Consider the following 25,405-nt stretch of genomic DNA (forward strand, 5'->3'; position numbering starts at 1 on the left):
GTACAATGAATGTTGCCTCTTAGTTCAGCTATTCGAGTTGGAACTCTCAACCGCCTTGCACGAATACCTTGCAACCCTCGACAACTTTGACAAATCGAGGATTTCGAGACTCTTCTGTCTTTCCTGATTTCCAAACTCTACTTCCCCTCCCTATGCACCGCAATTATTTCCGCGATTAATTATCAGGAGTAAACCGATATGGAGGATTTAAGATCGCTCCAACATGACCCTTTTGACACGCCGTTCGACCATGTAGCCCAGAAGGAGGACCGCGAAGACTGGGAAGACTGGGACGACGACGAAATGGATACAACAGTCACTCCGATGGAACAACCACTCATGGCACGGGGGTCAGCGTCGCCGAGAAAATCAAAGGACAAGGCGTCCAGGCGGTCCGAAACACACATATCACAAATAAGGCAATCTGCTCAGAGGATCGGGAGATTGAAGTCCAGAAAGAGGCAGAAGGCACAGAATGCAAAAGCAGGTATCAAGCTAGTCACAGACATGACGAAGTTTCAGCGGAACCAGCATATCGCCCAGCAACTGAAGTCGGCGGGGCCAAAAGACGAGAGGACAGGAAGATTCGTGGATGCAGCTGCTTTGAGAGCACTGGAGGGCGATCCCACATCAGCGACAGTGGGCAGCTGGGCGTGGCTAAAGAAACGACCGTCCAAGACAGGACACAAGAAGAAAGCATCTCAGAAGTCTCTCCAACAGGATCTGTCACCAAATGACAGGCCCATCGTCATTGGTATCTCTCTGCCTTCTGACGACCTTGTGAACAAAGTCATCAGCCCACAGACAGCTGTCCTGGGAAGTCCAGTTGACTTCCGAACCACCACAGGTACAGCCCCGCAGATACCACCAATTCCATCCTCATCATCACCGCAGCAGTTCAAGTCAGTCTGGTCTCCCGACACAGAGGACAGCTTTTCACCTTCACGGTTTTCGCGAGCGGCATCCAGTATGTATTCCCAAAATAGCCCCCTTGGTGATCATCAATCAGCTCCCCCTGTCCCGGCTGTTCCTTCATACTTCAAGGAACATGTCGCCCAGCCTGCCAAGGAAGTGGACGATGATGACTCCTTTACCCCAGTCACTCTTTTTGAAGAGGACGGGAGTCCGATATACAGCCGCAAATCCCCAAAGTCTGCTGTATCAAGAATATCTCCCGAGACAACCAAGTCACGCTCTGGGTGGTGGGATCACGTTAGAACACCTTTCAGTGAACGTGGAAGCCCATTCAGTGCACATCCACGAAGCGCCAAGGATGACAGCCCAGCTGCGGATGAATGGTGGGCTGGAAAAGATGAGAAGAAACCCCGAAATCCGTTGAATTCAACAGAGACCGGAGAAGCATCATCGTCGCGTCGCGCACATGTGCCCGCTCCGCTGTCTGTTCCTATTATCCGAGAGCCAACACCCACAAATGCATCTTCGTCACGATCCTCGCCTCAAGTTCCAGATAGTCAGCAACAGAGCCATATCGACAAGACGCAAATTCTGGCTGAGGAAGAAGCAATCCCTACAGAAGAGCCTCCGCCATACTCCCCACCATCGAAGCAGCATGTGGTTAGATACCGTGCTGTCTTCCCTCCAGGACACCCTTTAGCGAATCAATTCCCTCCCTCTCCCGGCCCGGTAACACCAGGACTGGCGGGGACGATGACATCCCAAGGCGCAATCAGCATGACGGACGTACCTCTGACACCGGCCTCGCGAGCCACGCCTCTGCCCGATAGACCGGCTGGGGCATTTGTCACTGGTGAGCATTTTGCTGAGGTTATTGGACGGTCTCCTGCAGCCAAGACCGAACGGCGGCGAAGGCGGCACGAGAAAGAAGACTATATCGCTAGGAAGATTGGTGGCTTCTGGAAGGGTCGCGCCTGTATACCGGAGAATGGCTGCTATGGTAGACCTGGTCGCGAAGGAAGAAAAAAGAGGCGGATATGCCTCGCCATCTGCGGTGGTGTCATTGGTGCCATAATCCTAATTGTCGTCCTTGCTGTTACTTTGGCCCATAAACATCACAGCAGTCCTCCAGTGGACACGAGATGGCTGAATTTGACTGACTTTCCTCCAATGCCCACTGGCATGTCCACTGTCGTTGGGCCAGAGAACCCGGTTACAGTTACAGGATGTACTCAACCCCTGACCTTGTGGACATGCTCGCTACCCAAGGAACAGCAAGCTGCAAACGAGCCTTACAAGGCCAACCAGCCGAAATTCATCATGCAGATTCAATATGACAACAGCACGAAGCAGTTGTGGAATGTCAAGGACGCTGTGCCACCGCATCCCACAAGCAACGGGCAAGAAACTCTCGAGACTGGGGCCGAGAGGGCCAACGAGACAGCCAATGCAAATAAAGGCAATGGCACAGACGGTTCTCTGGCTGCTCGAGACGTTCAAACTTTCGATGAAGGATTTGCACCCAACCCGCTGCCACCTTCCTTCCAAGAGATGTGGTTCCTCGGAAACACGACCGATGGTATCGTCTCTGACCGCAAGGCTGGCGAGCCAACTCCATTCTTCATCAGCTTCTTTGATTCTCTGAACCAGACAGCTGGCCCAAACATGCTGCCTGAGGCTCTGGCTCGTCGTGGTAGTGAGAATACCCTCAATGCTCGCGACGTGAATTTGACAGGTTCCCTGCCACCACCAGACCTCAACCCTGATGGAACAGGCGCTGCCGCAAAGCTCCTTGCCTACCCCTTCCAACAACCTCTGCGATTGTTCGACCGAGGACTGCCGACGGAGCACTACGGCTTCTACAGTTACTACAACAAGACGCTCTACGTCAAGTCTGTGACGCCGCTGAACGAAAATACCGCCGATCAGGGCAATGTCCCGGCAGACAAGGACGGCGGATGTCTTGAGACGGAGGCCAACTTCTTGATCACCTGGACGCAGACGCGATTCCATGTCCAGATCTGGACGCGCATGGGCAACGGCACAAACCTACTACAGGGCGCGCCGGACAACAGCACGCGGCCGGGCACGATGCCGTATGCCGTGACCGTCAGCGTCGATACACATGGTGGCGATTACAGCAAGAAGGCGTCGTTCTACTACGGCGTGGACGACCGTCAGCACATCAACCGGACGAACACAAAGTTGATTTCCAACGATGTCGGTTTCGATTCACCACGGATCAATCCTGGTTTCTCGGCAGACTTGAGCTTGGGCGGTATTGATGGAGGAACTGGAGGTTGTCGGTGTAGCTGGGTTAACTTCCTGAATGAGAATGGAAAGACTCTGGGAATCAGCTAAGAGAAGATTGAGCCTTTGTTTTACTACTTGCATAACTAGGACGCATTTTAGGTAAGAAAATGGCATCAGCATGGTAATGTAGCATTGGGATGCTGTGCTTGTGTTGCAAGCTTATATGCATAACTGAACTTAATTAAATCGCTTTTGATAACAGCCTTGCCCCAAACCTCTGACTTCCGTAGGTTGAGAAATGGGATAGATTACCGAGTCTCATTGAACAAGTGTATAACCGGGTTACCAATAGATGGCAGCACATTATTCTCAGAAGCGGTGCTACAGCTTGTCTCTAAAATGGATGTGTTGGTTGCGTGTAAGTCAATTGACGTATAAGTGAAACCCCGCCAAACGTCGTCAGGTCAGAAAATTTCGACCCTCACACTCCAGATCTTAACCACACCGAGAGGGATTCATCCATGTCGCCTCAATCCAACATGCACAGATGAAGGCACCTGAGGGGCGATGAGGATTTCATGCCGCTTTGCGAGGCCCTTGGCCGGCTCCGGGGCGAGGGCCGCGTTTCAACGAAGCCGTCATGTACGCGACGGTGCCACCGCTCTTCAAAAGCGCCAATTGCTCACTCTGGCCATTGAATCCTCATGTGACGACAGCTGCGTCGCCATCTTGGAGAAAACTGGCTCGCGCGCGCGTCTGCTTCACCACAACAAGGTCACCTGCGACAATCGCGAATTCCGTGGCGTGCATCCCGCCCTGGCGGTTGTGTCCCACACGCGAAGCCTGGCGGGACTCGTTCAGGAGTCGTTGAAGTTCCTGCCCGAACAGACAGAAGACAAGAAGCAAGAAACTGGCAGCAAAACGATCCATGTCAAGAATGAAGCCGGGGAGGTAAAGGCGAAGTGTAAGCCGGACTTTGTCACTGTGACCCGCGGCCCAGGGATGACGGCCAACCTCTCTGTGGGCCTGAACACGGCAAAGGGGCTCGCGCTGGCCTGGCAGGTGCCGTTGCTTGGAGTGAACCATATGCAGGCACACGCTCTAACTCCACGCATGGTGACGGCCCTGTCACGGAGTGAGGCCGCCACGGACACTTCAGCACAGGATAGCGACCCTGAGCCTTCCTTCCCGTTCCTCTCCCTGCTCGTTTCTGGCGGGCACTCCCTCCTCCTGTTCTCGCGCTCCCTGTGCGACCACACCATTCTCGCCGAGGCAGACAACATTGCCATTGGCGACCTGGTAGACAAATGTGGCCGCGCCCTCCTTCCCGAGAGCATCCTCGCTGCCGAGTCCGGATCTAGCGTTGTCTACGGGCGGCTTCTTGAGGCATTCACCTTCCCCTCTGGCGAGGCAGACTACCACTACTCCCCGCCGCTCAGACGAGCCGATGAGATTGCGCCCTTTGACTACCCGATCGGGGGTTGGCAGCTGCAAGCCCCTCTGGCGAACTCCCGGTCGATGGACAGGTTCAACTTCTCCGGCCTGAACGGCATCGCACAGCGTATTGTGACGGACCGAGGGGCCGCGATGGACGATGCGGAGCGCAGGGTGTTGGCGCGCGAGACCATGCGGATGGCGTTCGAGCACCTGGGCAGCCGGGTCGTCAATGCCCTGCAGAACCTACGGCAAAAGCAAGACGCTGGCGACTCGGTCTCTGCCGTGAAGACGCTGGTCGTGTCCGGTGGAGTGGCGAGCAATCGATTCTTACGGCATGTCTTGCGGTCACTTCTGGACGTGCGTGGATTTCGAGACGTGGAGATCGTTGCGCCACCGATAAAATACTGCACGGACAATGCAGCGATGATTGCTTGGACGGGGATGGAGATGTACGAAGCAGGGTGGCGAACAGATCTCTCGGTTCTGGCTAGGAAGAAGTGGCCGTTGGATCCAGAACAAGAGGGCGGTATACTCGGCGCCGATGGCTGGTTGAATACTAATGTAACATAGACACAGATGTACATCACAACTCAGAATACCCATATAGAATGTATGATAAATCGAGAGGCAGCTGCATACTGCGATTCATATGCCTATCTGTTGTACAGGTACAATGGCATTCCTCCTGGACCACCCCACGACGATGCCTTTACTATTGTGACAAGTAGTGTATCAAACTCCTCTACCCACGACTAGCGCACGATCCGTGCTAGGCACCCACGTCTAATCAAGCGCGCTCGTCACGTTGGTGAACTCGCCCTTCTCCAACTTGGTCTTCCAGAAGATGGGGTTTGTGTCGTTGAAGCCGTGCTTGACCCATCCTTCCTCCTTGACATGGTACAGGTTGATGAAACCACCAGAGTAAGCATCACGATGCGTTGCGGCCAGAATACTCCGTCTACCCAGCTCTAGCGCCTCCTCCTCGTTCAGGTCGTACCGGTACTCAGCGTCCAGAACACCGTACGCAAAGGTCTGACCAGATCCCACGCAGAACAGGTTGCCCGCCAGTCGAGTGCCATCCGAGTCGATATAGTACAGCGCCGGGCCCTCCTCCTTGGTGACACCGGCGCACATGGTGCCCATGCTCAAGCCCATGCCCTTGTATTGGTAGACGAGGTTGGCGAGGATCTTGGAGGCGGCAGCGACGGAGATACGGCGCTTGTGACGGAGCTCGTGCAGACGGCATTGCATGCCCAGCCAGGCGAGCCAGTACTGGCAGTCGGCGGCACCACCGGCCATTGTGCCTAGCAAGCAGCTGTTGATCTCGATAACCTTCTTGACAGTCTGCGACGCAATCCAGTTGCCGGCGGTGGCACGCGAATCGGTAGCGACAATGATGCCGCCTTGGAATCGAAAGGCAAGTGTGGTCGTACCGTGGGCAATCTTGATGGGGCAGTCTGGGTTTGATCGGTCATCTGATGCGGCGCGAAGCCATGCGGAAGGCTACGTGATGTCAGCGTTTACCTAAAGCTTGCAGCTGCTTGAGGACAGCCAGAGGCCATCGAGCTATCCGTGCAAGAGAGAGATAGGAATCATACCTGTGCTACCGGCGGCATGGCGAACTTTAGGCTGGGAACGGAGTCGCTGAATGTTTGGTCATCCTCATCTGAGAAAGCCTGAGGCTCGTGGAAAGCCGGGCGGCTGTATCGAGCCACGAGGGTATCCATCTCGGGGTCAGTTGGTGTGGTCAGTTGTGAGAGCGTCAAAGTGAGTGACGTCGGAAAAAAGAAGAGTATTAAAAGGCCGGAGTTGATACAAAAGGGCGAAGGGGAGGGCAGGAAATGGCCGACGATGAAGGAGTGGATTCGATGATGTTGGCTTGAGGTGTCGTCGTCTGGCAAGGCTCGGGCTCTGGAGCTCAAGGCAGCTCTGCTGGCACGCGTCTGAGCTTCGCACTGCTAGGGGCAGCCTGCTTAGGTAAGGCAAGGCAAGCCAAGGCGCTACTGCGGAAGGTACTGCAGCAGCATCCAGCAGAAGCATTCAGCCCCGGGACGGAATTTATCTCGCTGCCGGGGCACTCTTACAGCAGCGCCCTACCTTACTGCCCAGTAGGTGGTGACCTTAGTCATGTCCCGGCATGCTGCTCAGCAGCTAAGGTGAGGAATTAGAGGCAACAACCCCTGGCAGCTGGTCCCTCTTCTCCCTCCCTCCCTGAAGCTGTGCGCTAAGCCTGTTTGGCCCAGTAGCACATTGGCTTGGGGACATACCACAGTATACAATTTTACCAGTCCCGTTCGTGTCTGTCTCTGGCGGCAGCTCGTATTCGACCTTTTCTATCCATCCACGTTGAACGACCGAACGAACCGCCAGCGAGGCAATCCAGCTGCCATCACCACGGCGCGACACGGATTTGTGCCAGGCAACGTTGCTCGCCCTCTCGCACCAAGTTGCTCTCTTCCCAGCTTGGAAAAGGGAGGCGTCGCGGGCCGCTGTGTCTTTTCTATGTCATTCCGGATACTTGGCTTGTGAGACAAACCGACGAACCCCCAACATGGCGCGACCATTGGGGCCTGTCCGTCTGAAGAAGGCGAATCCCTTCACGCTGCTTCTCGGCGCCGTCCTATGCATCTTCATCCTCTACTTCCTCATATCTCCTGGCAGTAGCGATTTCTCTGCTGCCAGGAAGTCCGCCGCCGCGCTCCATCCCTTATCACCGCCGACATCCCCCTTTCGCAAGACGCCCAAGTCTGCCAACGGCAAGATCGCACCACCCCCCGTCACCCATTACAAGATGAACAACATCACTACCACGGCCACCCCAGTCGAGAACAAGGAGGCTGTTCTCGTTCTGACTCCGATGGCCCGCTTTTACCAGGAGTACTGGGATAATCTCCTGCGGTTGTCCTACCCTCACGAGCTCATCACATTGGGCTTCATTCTGCCCAAGAACAAAGAAGGCAATGCGGCTACAACAGCTTTACAAGCACAGATTGCAGAGACCCAGAAGGGCCCCGAGAAGGACCGATTCAAGAGCATAATCATACTGAGGCAGGACTTCGACCCACCCCTGACCTCTCAAGACGAGAGCGAAAGGCACAAGATGCAGAATCAAAAGGTGCGCAGAGCAGCCATGTCAAAGGCACGCAACTCACTCCTTTTCACGACCCTGGGACCAGCAACCTCCTGGGTGCTTTGGTTGGACGCCGATATTGTCGAGACACCGCCTACCTTGATACAGGATCTTGCGGCACATGACAAGCCCATTGTCGTACCGAACTGTTTCCAGAAGTTCTACAACTCTGAGCAAAAGAAGCAGGACGAGCGGCCATACGACTTCAACAACTGGCAAGACAGTCCGACCGCGCAAGATCTTCGGTCGAGGATGGGACCTGATGATATTTTACTCGAGGGCTATGCGGAGATGCCGACTTATCGAGCCCTCATGGCGTACCTGTATGAGGCAGGTGCCGATAGGGATCTAGAGATACCCCTGGATGGTGTGGGCGGTACTGCAGTCCTCGTCAAGGCAGACGTCCACAGAGACGGCGCCATGTTCCCTGCATTCTCTTTCTATAACCTGATTGAGACGGAAGGCTTCGCGAAGATGGCGAAGAGACTGGGGTGGCATCCAACCGGACTGCCGAACTACAAGGTATGCCAGGCCTGATCACCCTCTTTGGCCCTCCACCTGCTAACATGCGACTGTAGGTTTACCACTACAATGAGTAGATTTAGTTCGGCATCTCAGCGATCATTGTTTCCACTATCATGACTTTTCACTCTTACAATACCCACACCTAACGGGTTTACAACTCCATTCCCTTTGATTCCGACATCACAGCGGTACCACTTCGTTATCCCAATCGGGCGGTCGACTCGCAGGGGGGACATATAGAATAGGGAGTTTGATTGCAGCATGTCATCCTCGGCGGGGTGTTTCGAGGCAGGCGTTCTTTGTAGTATATCAAAAAGATGATGCGGCCACGGAATCTGGGAGTCGGGCCACATCACAGGCTCAGGGGCTGGGCTCGCGACTGGGCTCGCAATATGGTGGGTGGCCTGTACGATAACGACTGAGATCTAAAGATGCTAGCTTGTTGCGTGTACAGCAATATAGACGTGTTCTAGTTGATGGCATATCATTTCAAAAGATTATACGCTCTGAAGATGGTTCCATCATTATGTGAACTGTGAATAGCAGTTGCTTTTGTGGAGGTCCTACCCAATCTGCCGGTAGCCTTATATCTGTGCCATATACCTCATATCTGCGATGATATATACTGTGTTTGAGGATGTAACGGCTCGTCCTTCTTATGATGTTCTCCCGAAGCAATTCAACCAAACTCCACGCTCTGAACCAGAGGCAACACCATCAACCGATACTCCCACACGAACGCTCTTGTACATCTTCCTAAGAAACCTATCCCCGAAAGCCCATTCACACCTACCGATGTGGATCACCTTACTTCCCATCATATCGGCCCTCCCCCTCGCTGCACCACAGCTCGACCAGCCTCCGCGTGCCCAGGACGTCGCCGCCCCGCAGCAGCGCCGCGACGTCGACGTTGAGCGGGCTGTCGGGCACGGGGTACGCCAGCAGCATGCGCACGGCGCGCACGCACTCGAGCACCGAGTACGCCGGCGTCCACTTGTCCTTGAGCAGGTCCAGGCAGATCTCGCCCGTCTGCAGCGCGATGTTGGCGTGCACGATCGGCGTCGCGAAGCGGATCGCCGGCGGCTGCAGCGGGTACGTCGGCGGGATGGAGATGTGCAGGAGCCAGCGGCCGTCTGTGAGAACGCACCCGCGCGGGGGTCTACGTCAGCTTGTGTGCTTTGCATGTAGATAGATATATACAATGGGGGAGCAGCAGCAGCAGCAGGAGACTTACCATCGTAGCCGCCGCCTACGCCCCGCCCGTTGACGACTGCCTCCCATGTGAGCAGGTCGTCCTCGGAGACGGGCCCCAGGCGCTCGATCCCCTTCTCCTCCGGTGCCTCTGCATGCCATGTGTCGAGCTCCTTGATGAGGCGGCGAGCGGCGTTGCGCGACGAGGACGCCGACGCTGTTGAGGCAGGAGATTTGGTGCGGCCGGACATCAGATGAGACTTGTAGAAGCTTGGCTGCTTGCCTAAGTGGATGAGACGGCCAGTGTTCGGGTGCTTGGGAAACCCAGCGCAAGTCAAGCAACTAGGAGATCTGAGGAGTAGTTGTACCCGGAGCCAAACAAGGAGAGCATGTATGCATATGCAGTTTGTGGCGAGCTGAAAGCAAAGGTGTGGTCTTGGAGGGAGCTTCCATTCGAAGCTCTGAGCAAGCTAGCGGGCAAGGATCCCAACAGGGGTCCTAATCAGCTGAGGCACCTCGTAGAAGCGCGGTAGGCATCTTCTAAAGGGTCCACTGATGCCGCCTCTAATTGCAAGACTGCTGGCTGGATTCGCATACTGCGATGTGACGAAGTCCTCAAGGTTGCTTTTCTCTTCTAGGACATCACAAGCTCTACTCGATCGAACACATTTTATATATGAGAGATGTATATTCATTATTATTTTGTCTACGTGAGAGGTTTGTTTTGGTGTCCCTTTTGGGTCGTCTAAGAAGCCACAAGAGCCATTGCGATGCTATCAGATGCAACCGCTGTAGTAGTTTTTCTTCCTCCACGGAGTCTTATCCTCATCTGCTGCCATGATATGTCCATAGAACCGAAAAGAGCCAAGGACTACATTTACATTGTGACCATATGTCCGGTTTTCGCTGAGGCCGCCAAAAATAAAAAAAAGGAAAGTAGAAATGTTAAAAGTTGGAGCCGTTCAGCTGAGAGCTGTCTTCATCTGTATCGTCAAAACGCCAGAGCCATGTCAAAAAAATTCACAAATGTTTTCGTGCAAGGCTGCCCCCTGAGACAGAGACACCTGCCGAGATGTGAGGATCCTAATCCTGCGCCTCGAAAGGAGGGCAGCGGCAAGGCCAGGCCGGTATCGTACATTCCACCAAGAGAGAAAACCCATGTCGTGGACCGCTCCCCTGAGAGCACCTTGAAAGAGGGAGTTCTCTATCATTTGCAAACAGGGTTAGGTCATTATCGTTATTGATATCTCTGAAATTTTGCAACATGCAGAGTTGTCTTTCAATTCGCGAAGCAAGCCTTTAAGGCTGAAGGTTGAGGAGGGAGCAGAGCAGCTCGTGTGTACTACGCCGAGGCGTTCTGCTTGGGCTTCCAAAACTGCACCATCTTGCTTAGTCGCTTCGTCTTGCTGACCTTGGGTTGCTTCTTCTCAGTATCACTGCTGTAAGTGACCTCCATGGAGAGCTTGCTCCGTTCGCCGTGAGAGCTGCTTATTAGGCGGCTTAAGCTGGCTAGACTGGAGCGGCGTACGCCAAATGCAGAAGATGTAAAGGACGCAGGGCGTTCTCCTGGTAGCGGTGGTTGAGTCAGCTGAGCAGCTTGTTGAATCAAGATACTATCTCGAGTCATTGTTGAAGTGCTGCTTGTCAGAGATGGAATATCCACCGATAGCCGTACTTCTGGTCCAGGCTCTCCCATGAGTAACGATTGGAAATTATCCTCAGCGACAGATGACGGAGCCGTGGATATACGGTTGGCATCATACGACATGGGAGATCGAGGAGATGGGAATGCCGAAGACTGCGTCATGGAGTAGGGGCTGACTGGGGCAAGAGACGCAGATGGCAGGTTCAGGGGACCGACATCGACGGGAGCTAGATCTTTTCCTCGCGGACTGAAACGTGGCGACGGAGTAGCCGAATGTGACGAGTTAGAGCGCACCTTGTGGTAGATGATAGGCTCTTCGGCAATGATCTCCTGTTGCAGGGAGCTGAGTGATGGCTCTGATCTCATGCTCGCACTCGAATGCGGTGGAACCTCATTTTCGAGATCGCTGCCCTTGCGTTTGACCCCACGAGAAGAGATGACGCTGACATTGTCTTCAGCTACTTTCTCAACGGACCTTTGAGAAGATGCCGAGGACACTACAACACTGGAGGCATTCTCGCCCTTCTCAATCGCTGGTGTGGCTTGAGGTGTGGTATCCGCAGACGAATCGTTGCTCTTGTTGGCGCCGTCCTCATCCTCTTCGTCCTCCTCGAAGACATCCGCCATGGTGGAACTGCTGCCAAACCTGTGAATGCCACGCCTACCGTGCTCAAAGGGAACCATTTCAGGCGAACTCTGAGCTCGTTGATGGTGGGTATAATGACCACCTGGTCCATTAAACCGGCTCAAGCCTGCAGCACTATGTAGTTTGCGCTTGGTAAGTCCTCCAGCCCTCTGTGCCGCTTCCCATTCAGGATTTCGAGGCAATGGGGTATTGAAGGGGCCCAGAGCAGCATCAAGGTCAATCATAGGATAGGCTGTATCGTCCTCGACAGCAGGTCGCGGCGGTTTCCAGGACTCTTGTCCTCCAGCTGAGGTGGTTGACTCTGTGATTAAGACAGTGGGCATTGCAGGTTCAGCAGGTCCGTCACTTGAATCATCGATAGCCTCTTCATTATCATCAACATCACCGGGAGGTGGTGGTGGAGTTGGGGGTCGACGATGGGCTTTCTTGTTCTTGCCGTGACGCGGTTTAGATTTCCTTGTCAGTATTGAACCCGCCCACGTCTTCACCTTTTTCTGCTTTTTGTTTGATTTCCTGTGGGTCGCCTTCTGCACTGAGCACTCAGAATCTGTGGCCTTGGCAGAGAGATTGGGACCCGGCTCAGACGATGCAGCACCGTCAGCATCCTTATGCGAGCTCTCGGAGGAGCTGGAGCTAACAGGCCGAGCTCGCGTTGGAGAGTTGGTGCCAACGAATGGATCTAGTCCAAAGAAGGACCACCTTTTGGGGGTCTTTGTTGGGCTCGGTGTGGATGGCTGTAGGTTGATGGGAGATGGCAGAGGCAACGAGGTAAGCAACGGAAGGGACCCTCTTCTCCTCGGAGGGCCATTGACGGGAGCTTCAGGCACCAGACTCTCTGTTCGCTCTAATACGGCGCCAGCAGTACTGGGTCGAGAGTCTGAGAAGTTATGTGATGGGCTTGACTCTAGCGGCGGCATCATCTCGTCCTTCTCAGCAATTGTCGAGTTCAATGAGATTATCGACGAGATGCTGCCAGAGACGGAATGGCCAGGGCGTGCTGTCGCAGTGCTAGATGTGTCGCTCGAAACCAGCGACAAAGGCCTTGGAATGAACTCAAGTGTATCAGAAAACCCAACTCTTGCTCGATTTTGTGGCCTCTGAGCTGCTGGAGGCGATTCAGGAACCTTATCGTCAGCTGGCTTTTCCGGCTCCTCTTGGGCCTCAGCCTTGGGGACACTCTCCGTCGGCTGTTTTGCAGCCGGATCAGAAGTCTCAGGAAAAGCGTAGTGCTCACGTCCCTCGAAGTCAGCGGGACTTGTCGGGGCGCTACTACCTCTGGCGGATAGGTTGGGACTCTTCGGTTGCAAGATCATAGACAAGTCGTGGCTAGAGATGGCTCCAGATCGTTGGTGTCGATGACCTCGCGAAGGACGAGACGGATTGACTGGCATCAATGTCGGCGAAGCCATTCCGCTCTCTGACTTCGTTGGGCTCGTACTCATCACTGTAATTGCCTCACCAGCTCGTATGTTGCCGCCTACAAACTCGCTTCCGCCTCGCCTGTGGCCACCACCACCTGGCCTCGTAGGTATCATCCGTGGTGATGCAGGTGACTGTGGTGGGCTCAAGAATGTGCTGTCTGAAGCAGGTGAGAGTGATGCGCCTGGGTTGAAGGAGAAGTCAGGCAGGGCTGGCGATCGAATGGGTCGGCCGCTATTCTCAATGGCATCTCCAAAAGGTCGCTCCTGAGTCTCTATGGCGGACCTTGGTCGTCTGCCTGTTGCCCGCGAGAAAGAAGACGGAGCTGACGACGATGAGGGCCTCGCAGGGAAGACGAAGTGAGGGTTCGGGAGGGGAATATTCGCACGAGGAGACGGCTGAGGAGTCATTAAGGGCGAACGATGATCGCCCAAGTCTTCTCCTGCGGGAGCCGCCAGGTCGCACGGCGTGGACGCCGCGTCCACGATCATGTCCGGGCCAAGGGTGGTTGCCATCTTTTCCTCAGCCGCGCTGCGGCACAAGAGTTGATGTGCAACTAGAAGCCCAATGGTGACATGGAGTATTCGGAAGGGGCTGCGAAGTGCTTAGGTGGGTTTCGCAGCGTCGTGACGGGGGCCCAAGGTGTGGCTTTCTGGCGGCCTTCGTCGATCGGGGGCGTCGGTAACAGCGTAAATAACTTTTCTGGCGCGTTAGATCATTTGCACATTACTTTATCGCAGCGCCAAAAGATCGGAATAGAGGAGAGATGGGCTTGGAAGCATATTCAGTCGGCTTCACTGGAGGAAGACTCGTACCTGTTGCGGCGACTGTTTCTGTGCTGTTGAATCCGTGCCAGCCTGAAAGCAACTGCGTAGGGGACACGGGGGAGACTGAAAAGCAATGCTTTCTACTATGAATCTGAATGTTAGGTGCTAAAGGAGCGGACGGCCAAGACCAAGAGGAATCTTTTGAGGGATTCCACCGGAATTGAACCAGGTGAGGGTGTCGAGAATCGAAGGTGAGTGTGGTGGAGGAGGTTTTGGTGGTGGTGAGGGTTGTCGAGTAGGAGGAGGTGAATGAGGGCGAGAGGAGGAAAGAGAGGCGGCCAGCCAGGCGAGCCGACAGGCCACCCACCTGCACCTGCACTGGCAGACACTCCCCACGGCCAGCCGGCGCACCCACCACCTGCGTAGCGAGCCCTGGGTACCTACGCCTAGGTACCTACATACTAAGGTACCGGTACTGAGTTGAGTGAGAGGGAGTGATGGGCGCGGGCTCGCTCTCTCTCTTTGGCTGGGTGCTCTCGCTCGCTGGCTGGCTGGCCGGCCGATGTGGGAAAAGTTGGAGTGGGCCCCCCTGCCTTGGGCTTGGGGCCCGGTATGAGCGAGGGCGACCTCGTACTGTGAGATTTAATGACCTGGCCGCCAGAGCAGCCACTAAGGCGCCGCTCAGCCGGCTTGTCATGGCCTGTCCCCACCCCCGGCTACAGTGAAGAACCCCCGACACTACACGGTGGGAGGGAGCAGGGAGTCCTGGCTGTACCCGGTTTGGCGTCCCCTCTCTCTCCTCACCACATTAACCTCATGTGCGTTCTGTTATGTACAGCGATGCTACTGCGACTCCGGGAAATCTACACTACTGTATAGCACATACTGCGTACATGCCTACGCCGAGGACTGCTACGCCAATGAATGAGGAGAATCTGGGCCTGGACAGACAGATACGGCGCCTCCCAGGATGCTGCGTGCAGATGATACCTTCCTAGCCCTGATCAAGTACTATGCATACCCTGCGTTGCTGCAGTGCAGCGGAGCCGGCTCCTCCAGCGGCTGTACTGTAGGAGAGTTTGTTCACTTGCGATGCATTCCACACTGGCCGATCGATTGATTGAATGATACCTATACTCTATAGACGGAGTAAGAGAATACTGTACAGTGCAGTCAGTCGTTCCACTTACCGTCCAGGAACAAACCTTCTGAATTAAACTTCCCAGGGCGAACAGGAAACGAGTCGTGCACACGCGTGTTGGCCGTACCGAGTCCCAGTGTTTGTGCCCACGCCGGCGGCCCCGTCTAGCACCTAGCAGCAGGGTTGGCGGTGCTAATGGGCTATTAATGGCGGTGGCTATTTTATTCATTCATTTTATTCCGATCCGCGTTCATTTCACAACTACCTTACTCAAGGCAGATGCCCATACCCTTATGTTCCATCATTATAAAGGGCCCTTTATTTGCTTCATTACAGCAACATTGAGGCAAGACAGTTAGGTTAGTCAATTAGAGGAGGTAGCTGCGTAATTTGCAACAGTTGGAGAGGGAGGATAGTGTAGAGAGACGCGGAGATTCCCACACATATCTGGGTGCTGTGCCAATAGGTAGGAGTACCTAGCAGCGGAGATGCGAGGGTACTTCACATCACCCGCAGAACTTCCCCTTTCAGACACTGTCGAGGTGGGTATTCCTCTATTATTATCACGATCCATCTTGCGGAGGCCTGTTTTTGCAACCTGGCAATCCCCAATTCGGGCAAGGAGCAGCTGATACGGGTTCCTGAATACCCCTGGGCCCTGGGCATGGCTGTGTTTGCAGGTGTCCACTGGTCCCTTCAAGAAGGCTACCTTTTCTTGCCCCCCTGGCAAGTCCTGATGTGGACATCGCCTGGTGACCGACCCGCACCGCTTGCTTACCTTGGCGTGCGTACTACAACACAGGTCATGACATATGCACGGCTCGACGGCACTGGCACTGGCACTGGCACTGGCACTGGTCTGGTAGAGACAAAGGCGAGGGCCACAAACACGAAGCCCTCGTCGAGAGAATGCGAGCGGCCATTGACTCGGCGTCAGAGATGCAGCTTTGAGAAGTCGACAAAGCCAATAACGCGACAATTGGACTCGTCCTCACTACGTGTACAGGGCTTATTAGTGACGACTGGTGTATAACAGTGAATGTCTTAGAAAAGAAAGGCGGCAGTCCGAGACCTGGGGTTGTATCGGCTCGCATTTGCTCCTAGGGCGGCCATCTGCCTGCTAAACTTTATGCTGAACATTATGCCTACAACACGCTTACCACGATCGGAACTTATCAGTACCGCAACCTCGCAATCAGGGGGACCCAGGCCAGGGGTCACTCCTTACCCGACCTGTACTAGCAGTGTCCATCTCACCGCGTATCCAGCTTGCGCAAAGAGCGGCTGAGGAGGGGTCTACTTGGTCAGTTATTGATTGTTTGATGGCTGTTGTTCCAGAAACAACTGAGGAAACAGAGCAGTTCCTAGCTGTGCTTTCTTCTTCCCAGCCGCGTACGAAAGATGCATAGGTCAGTGTCAACAACCACATCAACATGTCCACCATGTCCTATAGACTTCTGCCGAGGATATATCTGATGTGCATTGGGACAGAAGCAAAGGTTACGTTGGCTTTAAGAGAGATTGAAACCGAGGGCACTCAGAGTCTTTCAAAAACGAATTCAAAAAACGGTGCTGTAAGATGCCGTCCTTTGTGTTGATAATGCGCGCAATGAGACAAAGAGGCATCTGGAATTAACGCCGAGTCTTTCTCCAGGGACCGTAGTACTCCCTAGAGCTGCAGCCAGTACTGCACGCGTCAACCATTAGAACCAAGTGCAGGTGCCAGTTGGATCCATCCAAGGCCCTCCAGAGTCACGATGCCCACCACCCAGCGCCCCGCGCACAGACGCTTCTGCATAAGACACGGAGCATTCAGCCGGATAAAGAGCCAGAAAAGAAAGCAAAGACTGCAGGCGTCAGAAAAGCTCTGACCTATCTCAGCCTACCACCCTACGCGGTAAGTCTAGAAGAACGGCCCTGACGATGGGCTTCAGGCTGGCACCGATGGTAAAGTTTGGTGCTAGAACGGCCGGAGGTGGACCTGGCTGCCGGTCAAGGTGAGACATTCGGCGTGACCGCTGGCCCAGTTGACGCCGGTCCAATGCGCCATCTGCGAAAGGGCATCGCTTCTGCTGGTGAGCATCTTCTGCAGATGTCAATCACTGTCTCGCAGCACCCTTTCCGGGCGTCTGCGAAGGGTTCAATGAGGTAACTGCCCCAGGCCTCCCCGGTAGCACGCAAGGGCAAATGCCCAGATATCGAAAGGACACGGGGGAGCGCGCAATCTCGCAGTGTTTCTAGTCTTAATCTTGCCAGATGCCAATTTAACGGACTAATAGCTCACGAAGCGCGCGCCGAGGCAAAGGCAGTCTCTCTGCGAAATTGCAGACATTAGAAGGTAATAAGACATTGCCCATACTGCTGGCATCTGCGTAATGGCTGAGCAATTAAACGCGACGAAATTGTCCCGAGAAGAAGGTTAAGCCCTGCCCTGGACATTAGTCACTGAGGAACGCTCGCTATTTTCAGGCGGGAACGGGATCTTGAAATCTGACGAGTTTGCATTCCCAGACTGACCACGATCCCCTGGATAAGAATCGCGACTATGGAGGCTGGACCCTGTGAAGAACCTAGCAGGTAGCGCACGCTCGCTTTGGGAGTCTCATTTCAAAGTTGTTATCCAATGACGAAATTTGCAACACGACGTGTTTATTCCACACTGATGAACATGGCAATGCCAGCAATTGGATCCAGGTCTGCGAGGGACGGATTGCCGATGACACTTTCCAGGGGCTTATTAGCAATTCGGATTGAGATGATGGAGCCACTTTGCCGCGTATCAACCAGAATTCGAGTGGTGACCACCTCCCGATACCCAGGGAATACGGGCCACAGGAGCCACTGCTCATTAGCCACAGTGCCACAGCGTCACAGTGCCCGTAATAAGATATGAGCGAACTCTAGCGCCACAAAAGGCGGGCGGAAAGTTTGCTCGGGCCACTGCAGGACCCCACCCACGGGAGGAAAAGGCTGGCAGAAAAAAATCCAGATATCGGCCTGCCTCTCACCGCTCGGCAGCCATTTCATACACACCACCGTACAAGTGTTTCTTGTCGGCGTCAACAAGACGCTTACGTTGCGTAGGCTCTGAAGCCTCAATCTGGATCGGATATAACTTGCACTTTTTGTTTTTCTTTCAATAGACATGTCTTCTACTGAAGCAGCCAGCGCAACTGCGCCTGCCAAGCCGCTTGGCATGAGGAAGAACGGTATGCTGCTCTCGTCTTGACAAGGATCAACTTGGCCAGGTAAACAGGTGCTGACTATCTAGATAGGAAAGCAATGGCATGCTCCTAAGAAAGCATTCCGACCAGCTGCAGGGCTGACATCCTACGAGAAGCGAGCAAAAGAGCGCCAGGCACACGTTGCTATGAAGGCCAAAGAGAAGGAGTTGAAATACGAGAAGGAAGCCGAACGACAAGTACGACGTCCGTATCTCATTTACTATCGAACAACATCACTAACATTGATCTAGCGGCGAGTACAAATGATCAAGGATAAGAAGGCTGCAAAAGAGGAGAAGGAGAGATACGAAAAGATAGCCGAAAAGATGCACAAGAAGCGCGTCGAGAGGTTAAAGCGGAAGGAAAAGAGAAATAAGCTGCTCAACTCTTGAGACCTACCTAGGGTACTCCATTCAAGAGCATCACAGAATTGAGTGGTTCTCCTCTCAGCTTCTTCCAGACATAAGGAAACAGCACAAAAGCCCCGAAGCCCCGGCCTCGAGTCCGGGCAAACCAGACAAAGTACCAACAAGACTGTTGAAGCAACACAGACGGGATCAATCCATCGCTTGCGGGCATGCTGCAGTCAAGCGCCACGGGCAAATGGTTATTAGGTCTTTCCGGTAGCCACCTCACTTAGGCGACAACAGAGAGTCGCTTTATTCGCGCTAGGCTACGTTGTTATAGATTCTGAAACAAAGAAGCGAGTATTACCACCAACAAAGGATACAATTGGTTTCTAGGAATGGCGATCGAAGGCATGCCACTTGACGTTCCCCTGATGTGCCACGTTGAATGTTGGTGGAACATATGCTAAGGGTGCCGCCATGTGAAAATTGCACTAACGGGTGTCTCTCGCTCGCCGTAATTGCCCACCCGCGCCCCTGCTTAACCGCTTCCACTTCAGCCCACCTGCATCGTCATCAAAGCAATCACCAACAGACACAATCCTCCGCAGCCGTTCTCGTGCTTCGTCTGGGAACAGATTTTATGGCAGGCAACATAAGCTAGCCTACAATGTCAGGCAATGGAGCTGAGACTCCAAAGCAAGCGTCCCCTTACCGGCCGCGTCACCAGATAACCCGCTCGATCACCGAGCTATCGAGTCCCATACGGCTCGGGCGTCACCACCATGCTCATCACCGTAGAGACCGCTCGCGCGATGAGCGGGTTCCGGTCCCTCAGTCGGCTGCTCCAGTCCTGCAAGCACCACCAAGATCATCGCTCGACTATACGAGATCAGAGTATGTCACGCCAAATCTAAGCCGCAACCCTAGCAGAAGAGCAAGTGTCTTGATACCCTCTGCCGACGACGACGCGGCTACGTCAACCACAAATCTACCGGCGTTCAAGAAGGTCAGCAGTGATGAACTGCTACATTTGGAGCGGGAGAAAGCTGTGGCTCGGACTTCGTAGGATTCTATGATAAGACCCAATAAGGATGGCTCTTACTGACTATCTTTTCACAGCGGACTGAAGAAATGCCTTGTCGACCTGAACGAGTTCTCCAACGCCACGACTCGAAGACTGGACGAGACGTACTACTCGGTACTGGAGAAGCTCAGCGTTTTACAGAGCACGGTTGTCGCTCTAAAAGAACTTGCAGGCGTATCACAGGAGATGACCAATGGCTTCAAGAGGGATGCCCAGGAGCTTGTCAGCGATACCGAGAGCCAGCTCGGCACATTCGGGCAATTCAATAATCAAGAGCAGAGGATCGAATCACTTCAAGACCGGGTAAGGCAAGGAAGGCAAAAGATGCAGACGCTCAGCGAGCGGGTGGACGCCGTGCGGGAGCGCATCGAGGGCTGGGAGCGCGCGGACAGAGCCTGGCAGGAGCGCACACGGAAGAGGCTAAAGATCATATGGATCATCACGTCCGTGGTCTTCTTGCTCCTCATTCTATTGTTCATCGGTGTTCAATACTCTTCGGAAAGCTTGGAGACGACAACAGTCCGACTGGCGGATGAAGCCCTGACAAAACTACGCGACGGGACCGATAAGCTACGAAGTGGCTCTTTGAGCGATGCCCTGAAGAGCGAGCACGAGAAGATCTGGGGAGCTCCTAACCGAACGGCTGATGGGGCGGATACAGAACTGGATGGAGTGCTCAGGATCTTCGATGAACTATGATACCCACAATGGCTTGTACTTTGTCTGTAATCAAGAACTTTGATACCCTACATGTATATTACACTCACGAAGAATTATCAGTCGACTGCTCAGCTTATGAGCTCTCCTAGCACTGTGCCATACGCTTACCCTGAAAGTATCTAGCTGTCGGATACAGCCGATCCCCCAGCACGATGGGTCGACCTCTTTTCAGCTCGTAATTCCAGGCGCAGCCGGCAGCCGAGGTGTTGGCAGTCAAAGATGCGAGATGAGGTCTGCAGGGGAGGCGCTTAAGGCTTTCCACAGCGCTACAGTGCACCCAAGTTGAGCCCAAGCGTTGCCGAAGTTCCGTAAAATCCGTGTATTCACTTGCCATGACTGAGCATGCAGAACAATAAGCAAATCGATTGTAAGGCCAAGGGGACGCCGAGCCGGCGTAAGGAAGAATTCAGCCTCTGAGACGCGTGTCTAGTGACAGCAGATGCCGAACGGCGAGGCTCGGAGTACGCAAGCAGGGTATACTGCATAGTAAGGCAAGTAAGGCAAGGCAAAGCCGTAGGGCAAGGCTTTTTCGCCGTTGGACGGCCGGGGACGGACTGGACCCACCTATTTTGGTGGTGCCTTGGTAAAGCTAAGGCCACTCTCCGGAGGCTTGCAGGGCGTGTTGGGGAACCTGGAACGTCATACTTCCCCTACCAAGCCCCCTACGCCACCAAGGCCAACCCACCAAAGGCGTCATTACCCGCTGACGCTTTCAGCGTTCTCATCACACACACATACTTTTCCATCCAAGACATCAGTCAGCCGCTGTGATGATTCCTTAGCTTGTGACTAGATATCTACATGCAACCATACACACAAATTGCACTTGGCATCGAGTGACTGAGAAGATTGCTGTAATTTGGGGTTTTTTGGGTTGTTGTAGTTTCAGTGATTCCTGCTTGTTGCCCACCATCTCAACTCCACGCCCCTGCCTTGGATATTGGTGCGGAGCGCGTAGAGGCAGATCCCAACTTGATTTGCCGTCTTGATTTTAATTCTTTCTCGGTGAGATCCAGCTTTCTTCTATTTTTCTATCATACCAGTATTTCACTTTGGCCATTTCATCCTTTCCATCCCGAGCTGGTCATCGCATCTTCATCCACAAGTCTGCAGCTCCCCGGCTCTCCTGCACGGCGATCCGAACTCCAACGGAAAGAGAGTTAACTAATGCGCTTCTGCATTTACCCCGCCGATCCATCAAATCCGCAAGAAGTGCTGACTTACACCGCGCGCCCCAGCTGCCACAACTTTTGACGACCTTCGCTCTTTCTCTTTCTTCCCAACAAACTTCTTCAACTTCTCCGTCGAGCGTTCCGGGTATCAGCATCCTACGGCCGACAAAATGGCCTCCGACGCTGCGAATGCGCCCAAGCTCGCCCAGGAGAACGGCAGTGCTCCCAATCCCTCGAGCTCCGCTGAACTGCCCCTCCGCACATCCAGCGCTACAGCGACACCACCGCCGGGTCAGGCGCTGACCGGAAAGCAAGAACATTGTATGTTGTGCTTCTCCCAAGTTACATATGTGCATAGATGTAGACCTAGGCTAATAGTGGAACCGCAGACCTAAAACGAGAGCTGATCTCCGAGCAAGTAAGATGGGAGATATCCGAGCTCAACTCGCCGACTGCCCTGAGACGGTTCGGGGCGCCGTTCAAGTCAGAGTTTGGGGAGGTTTCACCGTACGACTCTGAGCTTCCGATACTGCGGTACATATTCGTCCACCATGTGCGAGAGTTCCCATTCCTGGACAAGGCGAAGGAGAAGGAGTTCTGGCAGGACAAGCTGCAAGTGGTATGTTGGCACTTTCTATGCTAGATGAAGTGGCACTGATCCAGGGATTTGAGTAGTTCCTCGAGTCATTCGCGAGCAAGAACATATCCTCTTCGGAGGACCGCTTGGAAGAAACGAAGCGCCGAAAGCTGGCGCTCAAGGCCCAGAAACTAGTAGAGCTGATGATGGTATCGGGCATTCGTACCTCATCAGGATTCGAAGAGAGAATAAGATTCACTGAGCTCGAGATCGTCGACCGCGACGCTATTGACACCGGCGTTTTGTCAACCTTACCAGAAGGGAACTACGTAAATGGTTGGGATGTTAATGTAGCAGGCGTGCGGATTACGTCCGTCAAAAGGAATATTCGATACCACAAGCATGCTGTGAGTGAGACTAGCTTATTTCAAAGCCTACCAATTACTAACATCTTTAGGAATTTCTTCTACGGGTTAAAAGGAAAGGGGATCTCGAGTATTTCGTTGGCCGCCGATATGGAGACTTCAGTCGTCTTCACAAAAAGCTACGTGTTGAACTGCCGGGTAGAGTTCTCCCGCCGCTGCCCAAGAAGAACAAGAGCAACTCGACGGCGTCGAATATCATCGGGAGTCTAAAAGGTGGTGATGACTCCGAGGTCTCATCCATCTCATCCGCCTCTACACAAACGACTGGACCGATACCAGGTGTCAACGGCTCTGCAGAGGCTCTCAAGACACTCTCGGTCAGGGATCATCGCAGAACGGGCTCGGCTGCTTCTAATCGGGCGTCTCCCAGACCATCTATGGACGCACCACCACGCAGCCCAGCTCTGAGCACTGGCAAACGGGATGATAATTTTGTGTTGTGGCGAGAGAGCCAGCGGATTTCATTACGAGCATACCTACGTCAACTTCTTCACAACCCCCAGATTGCAAACACCAAAGCCATCCAGGAATTCCTGACCAAGGATCCAATCACTCCGAACGACGATGATGTTGAGGACATAATGCGCAGAAAGGAAGTAGATGCGAAACGCATGGAGGAGCAGAAGCAGTTCTACGAAATTGCCCGAAAGCGAGCTGCCGAACTTGATATCTACATGGAGCAGTATGTTATCTGAAAGCCTTTCGATTTGTGGCGCTAACATTGATCTAGATTCCGTCAGGAGATTGTCGAGCGCAACGGTCTCACTATGCTGTTCAAAGAGATCAAAGAGAAGGAAACCATCCAGGATCTGAGCATCCAATATCAGAAATTCGCAGAGTGGTTGAGGATCGAGGTTGCAGCCACTATCTATCATCTATTCCTGGCTGAAGACAACTCCCCGGAATTGTTTGCCCAAGCCAAGAAGATCCACTCCCTGATCCCCTATACCGTCATCAAGAATGTCATCCGAATAGCGAATCCTGCCGCAGTCATGTCAAGCATATTGGATGTCTTTCTGGCGCAGCCATTCGGCGCAAGATCCCTAATGCAGCGAATTTTCTCTCTGACATTGAACGACGGCATTCGCAGTTTCCAGAAGTCAATCGACGCTCTGGGTGCCAAGATTGGTGATCCCGTCTTCGTTGAGAAATTACAGAAATACACGAATGCCGAGGAGCAGGTCCGGGTCGCTATCCGCGAAGAAGCTGCCAGCGATGATGTTGACATCATTGTAGCTGTCCTCCGATCTGAGCTGATATCTCCTGCTCTCACTCCAGATCAAATAGGACAACTGTACAATGCTTACGTCGCCTTCAACAGCGCGGTTGAGAATACCGATGAGGAGCTAAGGCAGGGCGCTCAGCTGTTCTCTTACTTGAAGCAACTAATGAAGCTGAACCTACGGCAACGAGACAAGGCGATGATGCTCAGTCTGATCGAAGAACCTGTCACCTTGCAACTATTCCGGGACCTCTTCACCATCTTCTATGAACCCCTTGTCCGGGTCTACAAGTCTGCCAACGTCTACAACAGCGTAACGGATTTCGCAGTGTTTATCGACGACATGATCCAGGTAATTACCGCAGAGTCCGCCCGGATAACAACCGTCCTAACAACTCCACAGGTCGTTGAGAAGTGCCGTGAGCAAGATGCGTCTGCGGATCCAAACCAGACCGTTCAAGCCTTTATTGATTTATGTCAACGACATGAGCACAATTTCTACAAGTTTGTGCACGAGGTTCATACACATGACAATGGACTCTTCACCCAGCTGATGGGCTGGATCGAGGATATCTTGGAATTCCTCCGGAAAGGTCCGAAAAATGGCACTCTGGACATCAACGCTCTCTTTGAGGGTGCTGCTAGTACCGGCAATCTCGACAAGGGCAAAACTGTTGCAGAAGTCAACGAACTCATCTCCTGGCAAGAAGCTCGGAAGAAGTGGCATCAGGACAAGACGCGGCAGAAGATGGCGGCTGAAGGCAGTGCCAGTGCGGACGTCATGCCAGGCGGTATGAATTTCACGTCGGCCGATTTCGGGCTCGACCAGATGGACCTGGAGGACATGGCTTATGACGATGACTCTGAAGAGGAGGAAGAGGAAGCGGTGGACGAGTTAGATCCTATCGAGGCGGAGAGGAGGAGGAGAGCAAAGAGACAAGACCGACTGCGCCGGAGCGCTGGCGAGCCGGTAAAGCCAGCCGTGTCAGAAGTCCACAAGCTCAAGGAAAACTTCCTCGTAATGCTCAGGATGGTACTTGCGGAATAATAAGCAAGTAGACCGTTGAAGATAACGTGTTTGGGGCTGGATCGACCATGACCTGATTCAGGATTGAAGGGCTAAAATGCACTGTTGGAGTTCTGAGTTCAGCGTTGGTACCCCTTGTTCATATGCATGGATCCCAAGATACCATACACATAGACACAATCAATTTGCACAAATAACACGATGAGGTCTCTTCCACATGTGTTTACCTGCCCAGGGAGAGTCTTTACGGTCAACCTGTCAGGCACCGCAAACGTGTGACGGCTTAGGCAAGAATACAAGTAGAAGGTTACAACCAATATATCCCCTTTGACACAAGTTTCTCGAATGCTATGTAAGAACTGGCCAGGGACTAAAGGCGAAAAAGCAATGCTTCACCTCCCTGTACTATCTCTGCTGAATGCATGTCGGCCTTCCGGGTCATTCTAGCGCGTAGAATCGAGATGGATGATGAGCCGAATCCGCACGGACCAGTAGTCCAGTCGCAGTCCAGTCGTAGTCGGCTTTCGTTCGGCTA

At 53.6% G+C, this 25,405-nt stretch overlaps 9 protein-coding genes across 9 annotated transcripts; 6 read left to right on the plus strand and 3 right to left on the minus strand.

Annotated features, from left to right (window-relative positions):
• Window positions 1–2,097: 2,097 nt before the first annotated feature.
• Window positions 2,098–3,276, plus strand: UCRPA7_2401 (putative glycoprotease family protein; the record flags this gene model as incomplete). The annotated part of the gene is made up of 1 exon (XM_007915002.1): window positions 2,098–3,276. One exon carries the CDS (start codon window positions 2,098–2,100, stop codon window positions 3,274–3,276), a length of 1,179 nt encoding a protein of 392 aa, XP_007913193.1.
• A 459-nt stretch (window positions 3,277–3,735) lies between these two features.
• On the plus strand, window positions 3,736–5,175 carry UCRPA7_2402 (putative glycoprotease family protein; the record flags this gene model as incomplete). The annotated part of the gene is made up of 1 exon (XM_007914937.1): window positions 3,736–5,175. One exon carries the CDS (start codon window positions 3,736–3,738, stop codon window positions 5,173–5,175), a length of 1,440 nt encoding a protein of 479 aa, XP_007913128.1.
• A 213-nt stretch (window positions 5,176–5,388) lies between these two features.
• On the minus strand, window positions 5,389–6,332 carry UCRPA7_2403 (putative proteasome component pre2 protein; the record flags this gene model as incomplete). Its single annotated transcript, XM_007915006.1, has 2 exons — window positions 5,389–6,108; window positions 6,204–6,332. The coding sequence occupies 2 exons, from the start codon at window positions 6,330–6,332 to the stop codon at window positions 5,389–5,391; spliced, it is 849 nt and encodes a 282-aa protein (XP_007913197.1).
• An 824-nt stretch (window positions 6,333–7,156) lies between these two features.
• UCRPA7_2404 (putative mannan polymerase complexes mnn9 subunit protein) lies at window positions 7,157–8,334 on the plus strand (the record flags this gene model as incomplete). The annotated part of the gene is made up of 2 exons (XM_007915014.1): window positions 7,157–8,257; window positions 8,314–8,334. The coding sequence occupies 2 exons, from the start codon at window positions 7,157–7,159 to the stop codon at window positions 8,332–8,334; spliced, it is 1,122 nt and encodes a 373-aa protein (XP_007913205.1).
• A 733-nt stretch (window positions 8,335–9,067) lies between these two features.
• UCRPA7_2405 (putative ubiquitin-conjugating enzyme protein) lies at window positions 9,068–9,702 on the minus strand (the record flags this gene model as incomplete). Its single annotated transcript, XM_007914934.1, has 2 exons — window positions 9,068–9,393; window positions 9,495–9,702. 2 exons carry the CDS (start codon window positions 9,700–9,702, stop codon window positions 9,068–9,070), a joined length of 534 nt encoding a protein of 177 aa, XP_007913125.1.
• A 1,091-nt stretch (window positions 9,703–10,793) lies between these two features.
• Window positions 10,794–11,780, minus strand: UCRPA7_2406 (putative cell wall proline rich protein; the record flags this gene model as incomplete). Its single annotated transcript, XM_007915008.1, has 2 exons — window positions 10,794–10,938; window positions 11,572–11,780. 2 exons carry the CDS (start codon window positions 11,778–11,780, stop codon window positions 10,794–10,796), a joined length of 354 nt encoding a protein of 117 aa, XP_007913199.1.
• A 6,485-nt stretch (window positions 11,781–18,265) lies between these two features.
• Window positions 18,266–18,685, plus strand: UCRPA7_2407 (putative cgr1 family protein; the record flags this gene model as incomplete). The annotated part of the gene is made up of 3 exons (XM_007914962.1): window positions 18,266–18,278; window positions 18,345–18,490; window positions 18,545–18,685. 3 exons carry the CDS (start codon window positions 18,266–18,268, stop codon window positions 18,683–18,685), a joined length of 300 nt encoding a protein of 99 aa, XP_007913153.1.
• A 740-nt stretch (window positions 18,686–19,425) lies between these two features.
• Window positions 19,426–20,426, plus strand: UCRPA7_2408 (hypothetical protein; the record flags this gene model as incomplete). The annotated part of the gene is made up of 3 exons (XM_007915018.1): window positions 19,426–19,477; window positions 19,537–19,705; window positions 19,763–20,426. The coding sequence occupies 3 exons, from the start codon at window positions 19,426–19,428 to the stop codon at window positions 20,424–20,426; spliced, it is 885 nt and encodes a 294-aa protein (XP_007913209.1).
• Window positions 20,427–21,789: 1,363 nt separating this feature from the next.
• On the plus strand, window positions 21,790–24,891 carry UCRPA7_2409 (putative px domain-containing protein; the record flags this gene model as incomplete). The annotated part of the gene is made up of 5 exons (XM_007915009.1): window positions 21,790–21,940; window positions 22,009–22,238; window positions 22,295–22,603; window positions 22,654–23,303; window positions 23,352–24,891. 5 exons carry the CDS (start codon window positions 21,790–21,792, stop codon window positions 24,889–24,891), a joined length of 2,880 nt encoding a protein of 959 aa, XP_007913200.1.
• Between the last annotated feature and the right edge of the window lie 514 nt (window positions 24,892–25,405).

Source organism: Phaeoacremonium minimum (assembly GCF_000392275.1).
Source record: "Phaeoacremonium minimum UCRPA7 unplaced genomic scaffold PA7_03_scaffold_160, whole genome shotgun sequence".
NCBI lineage: Eukaryota > Fungi > Ascomycota > Sordariomycetes > Togniniales > Togniniaceae > Phaeoacremonium > Phaeoacremonium minimum.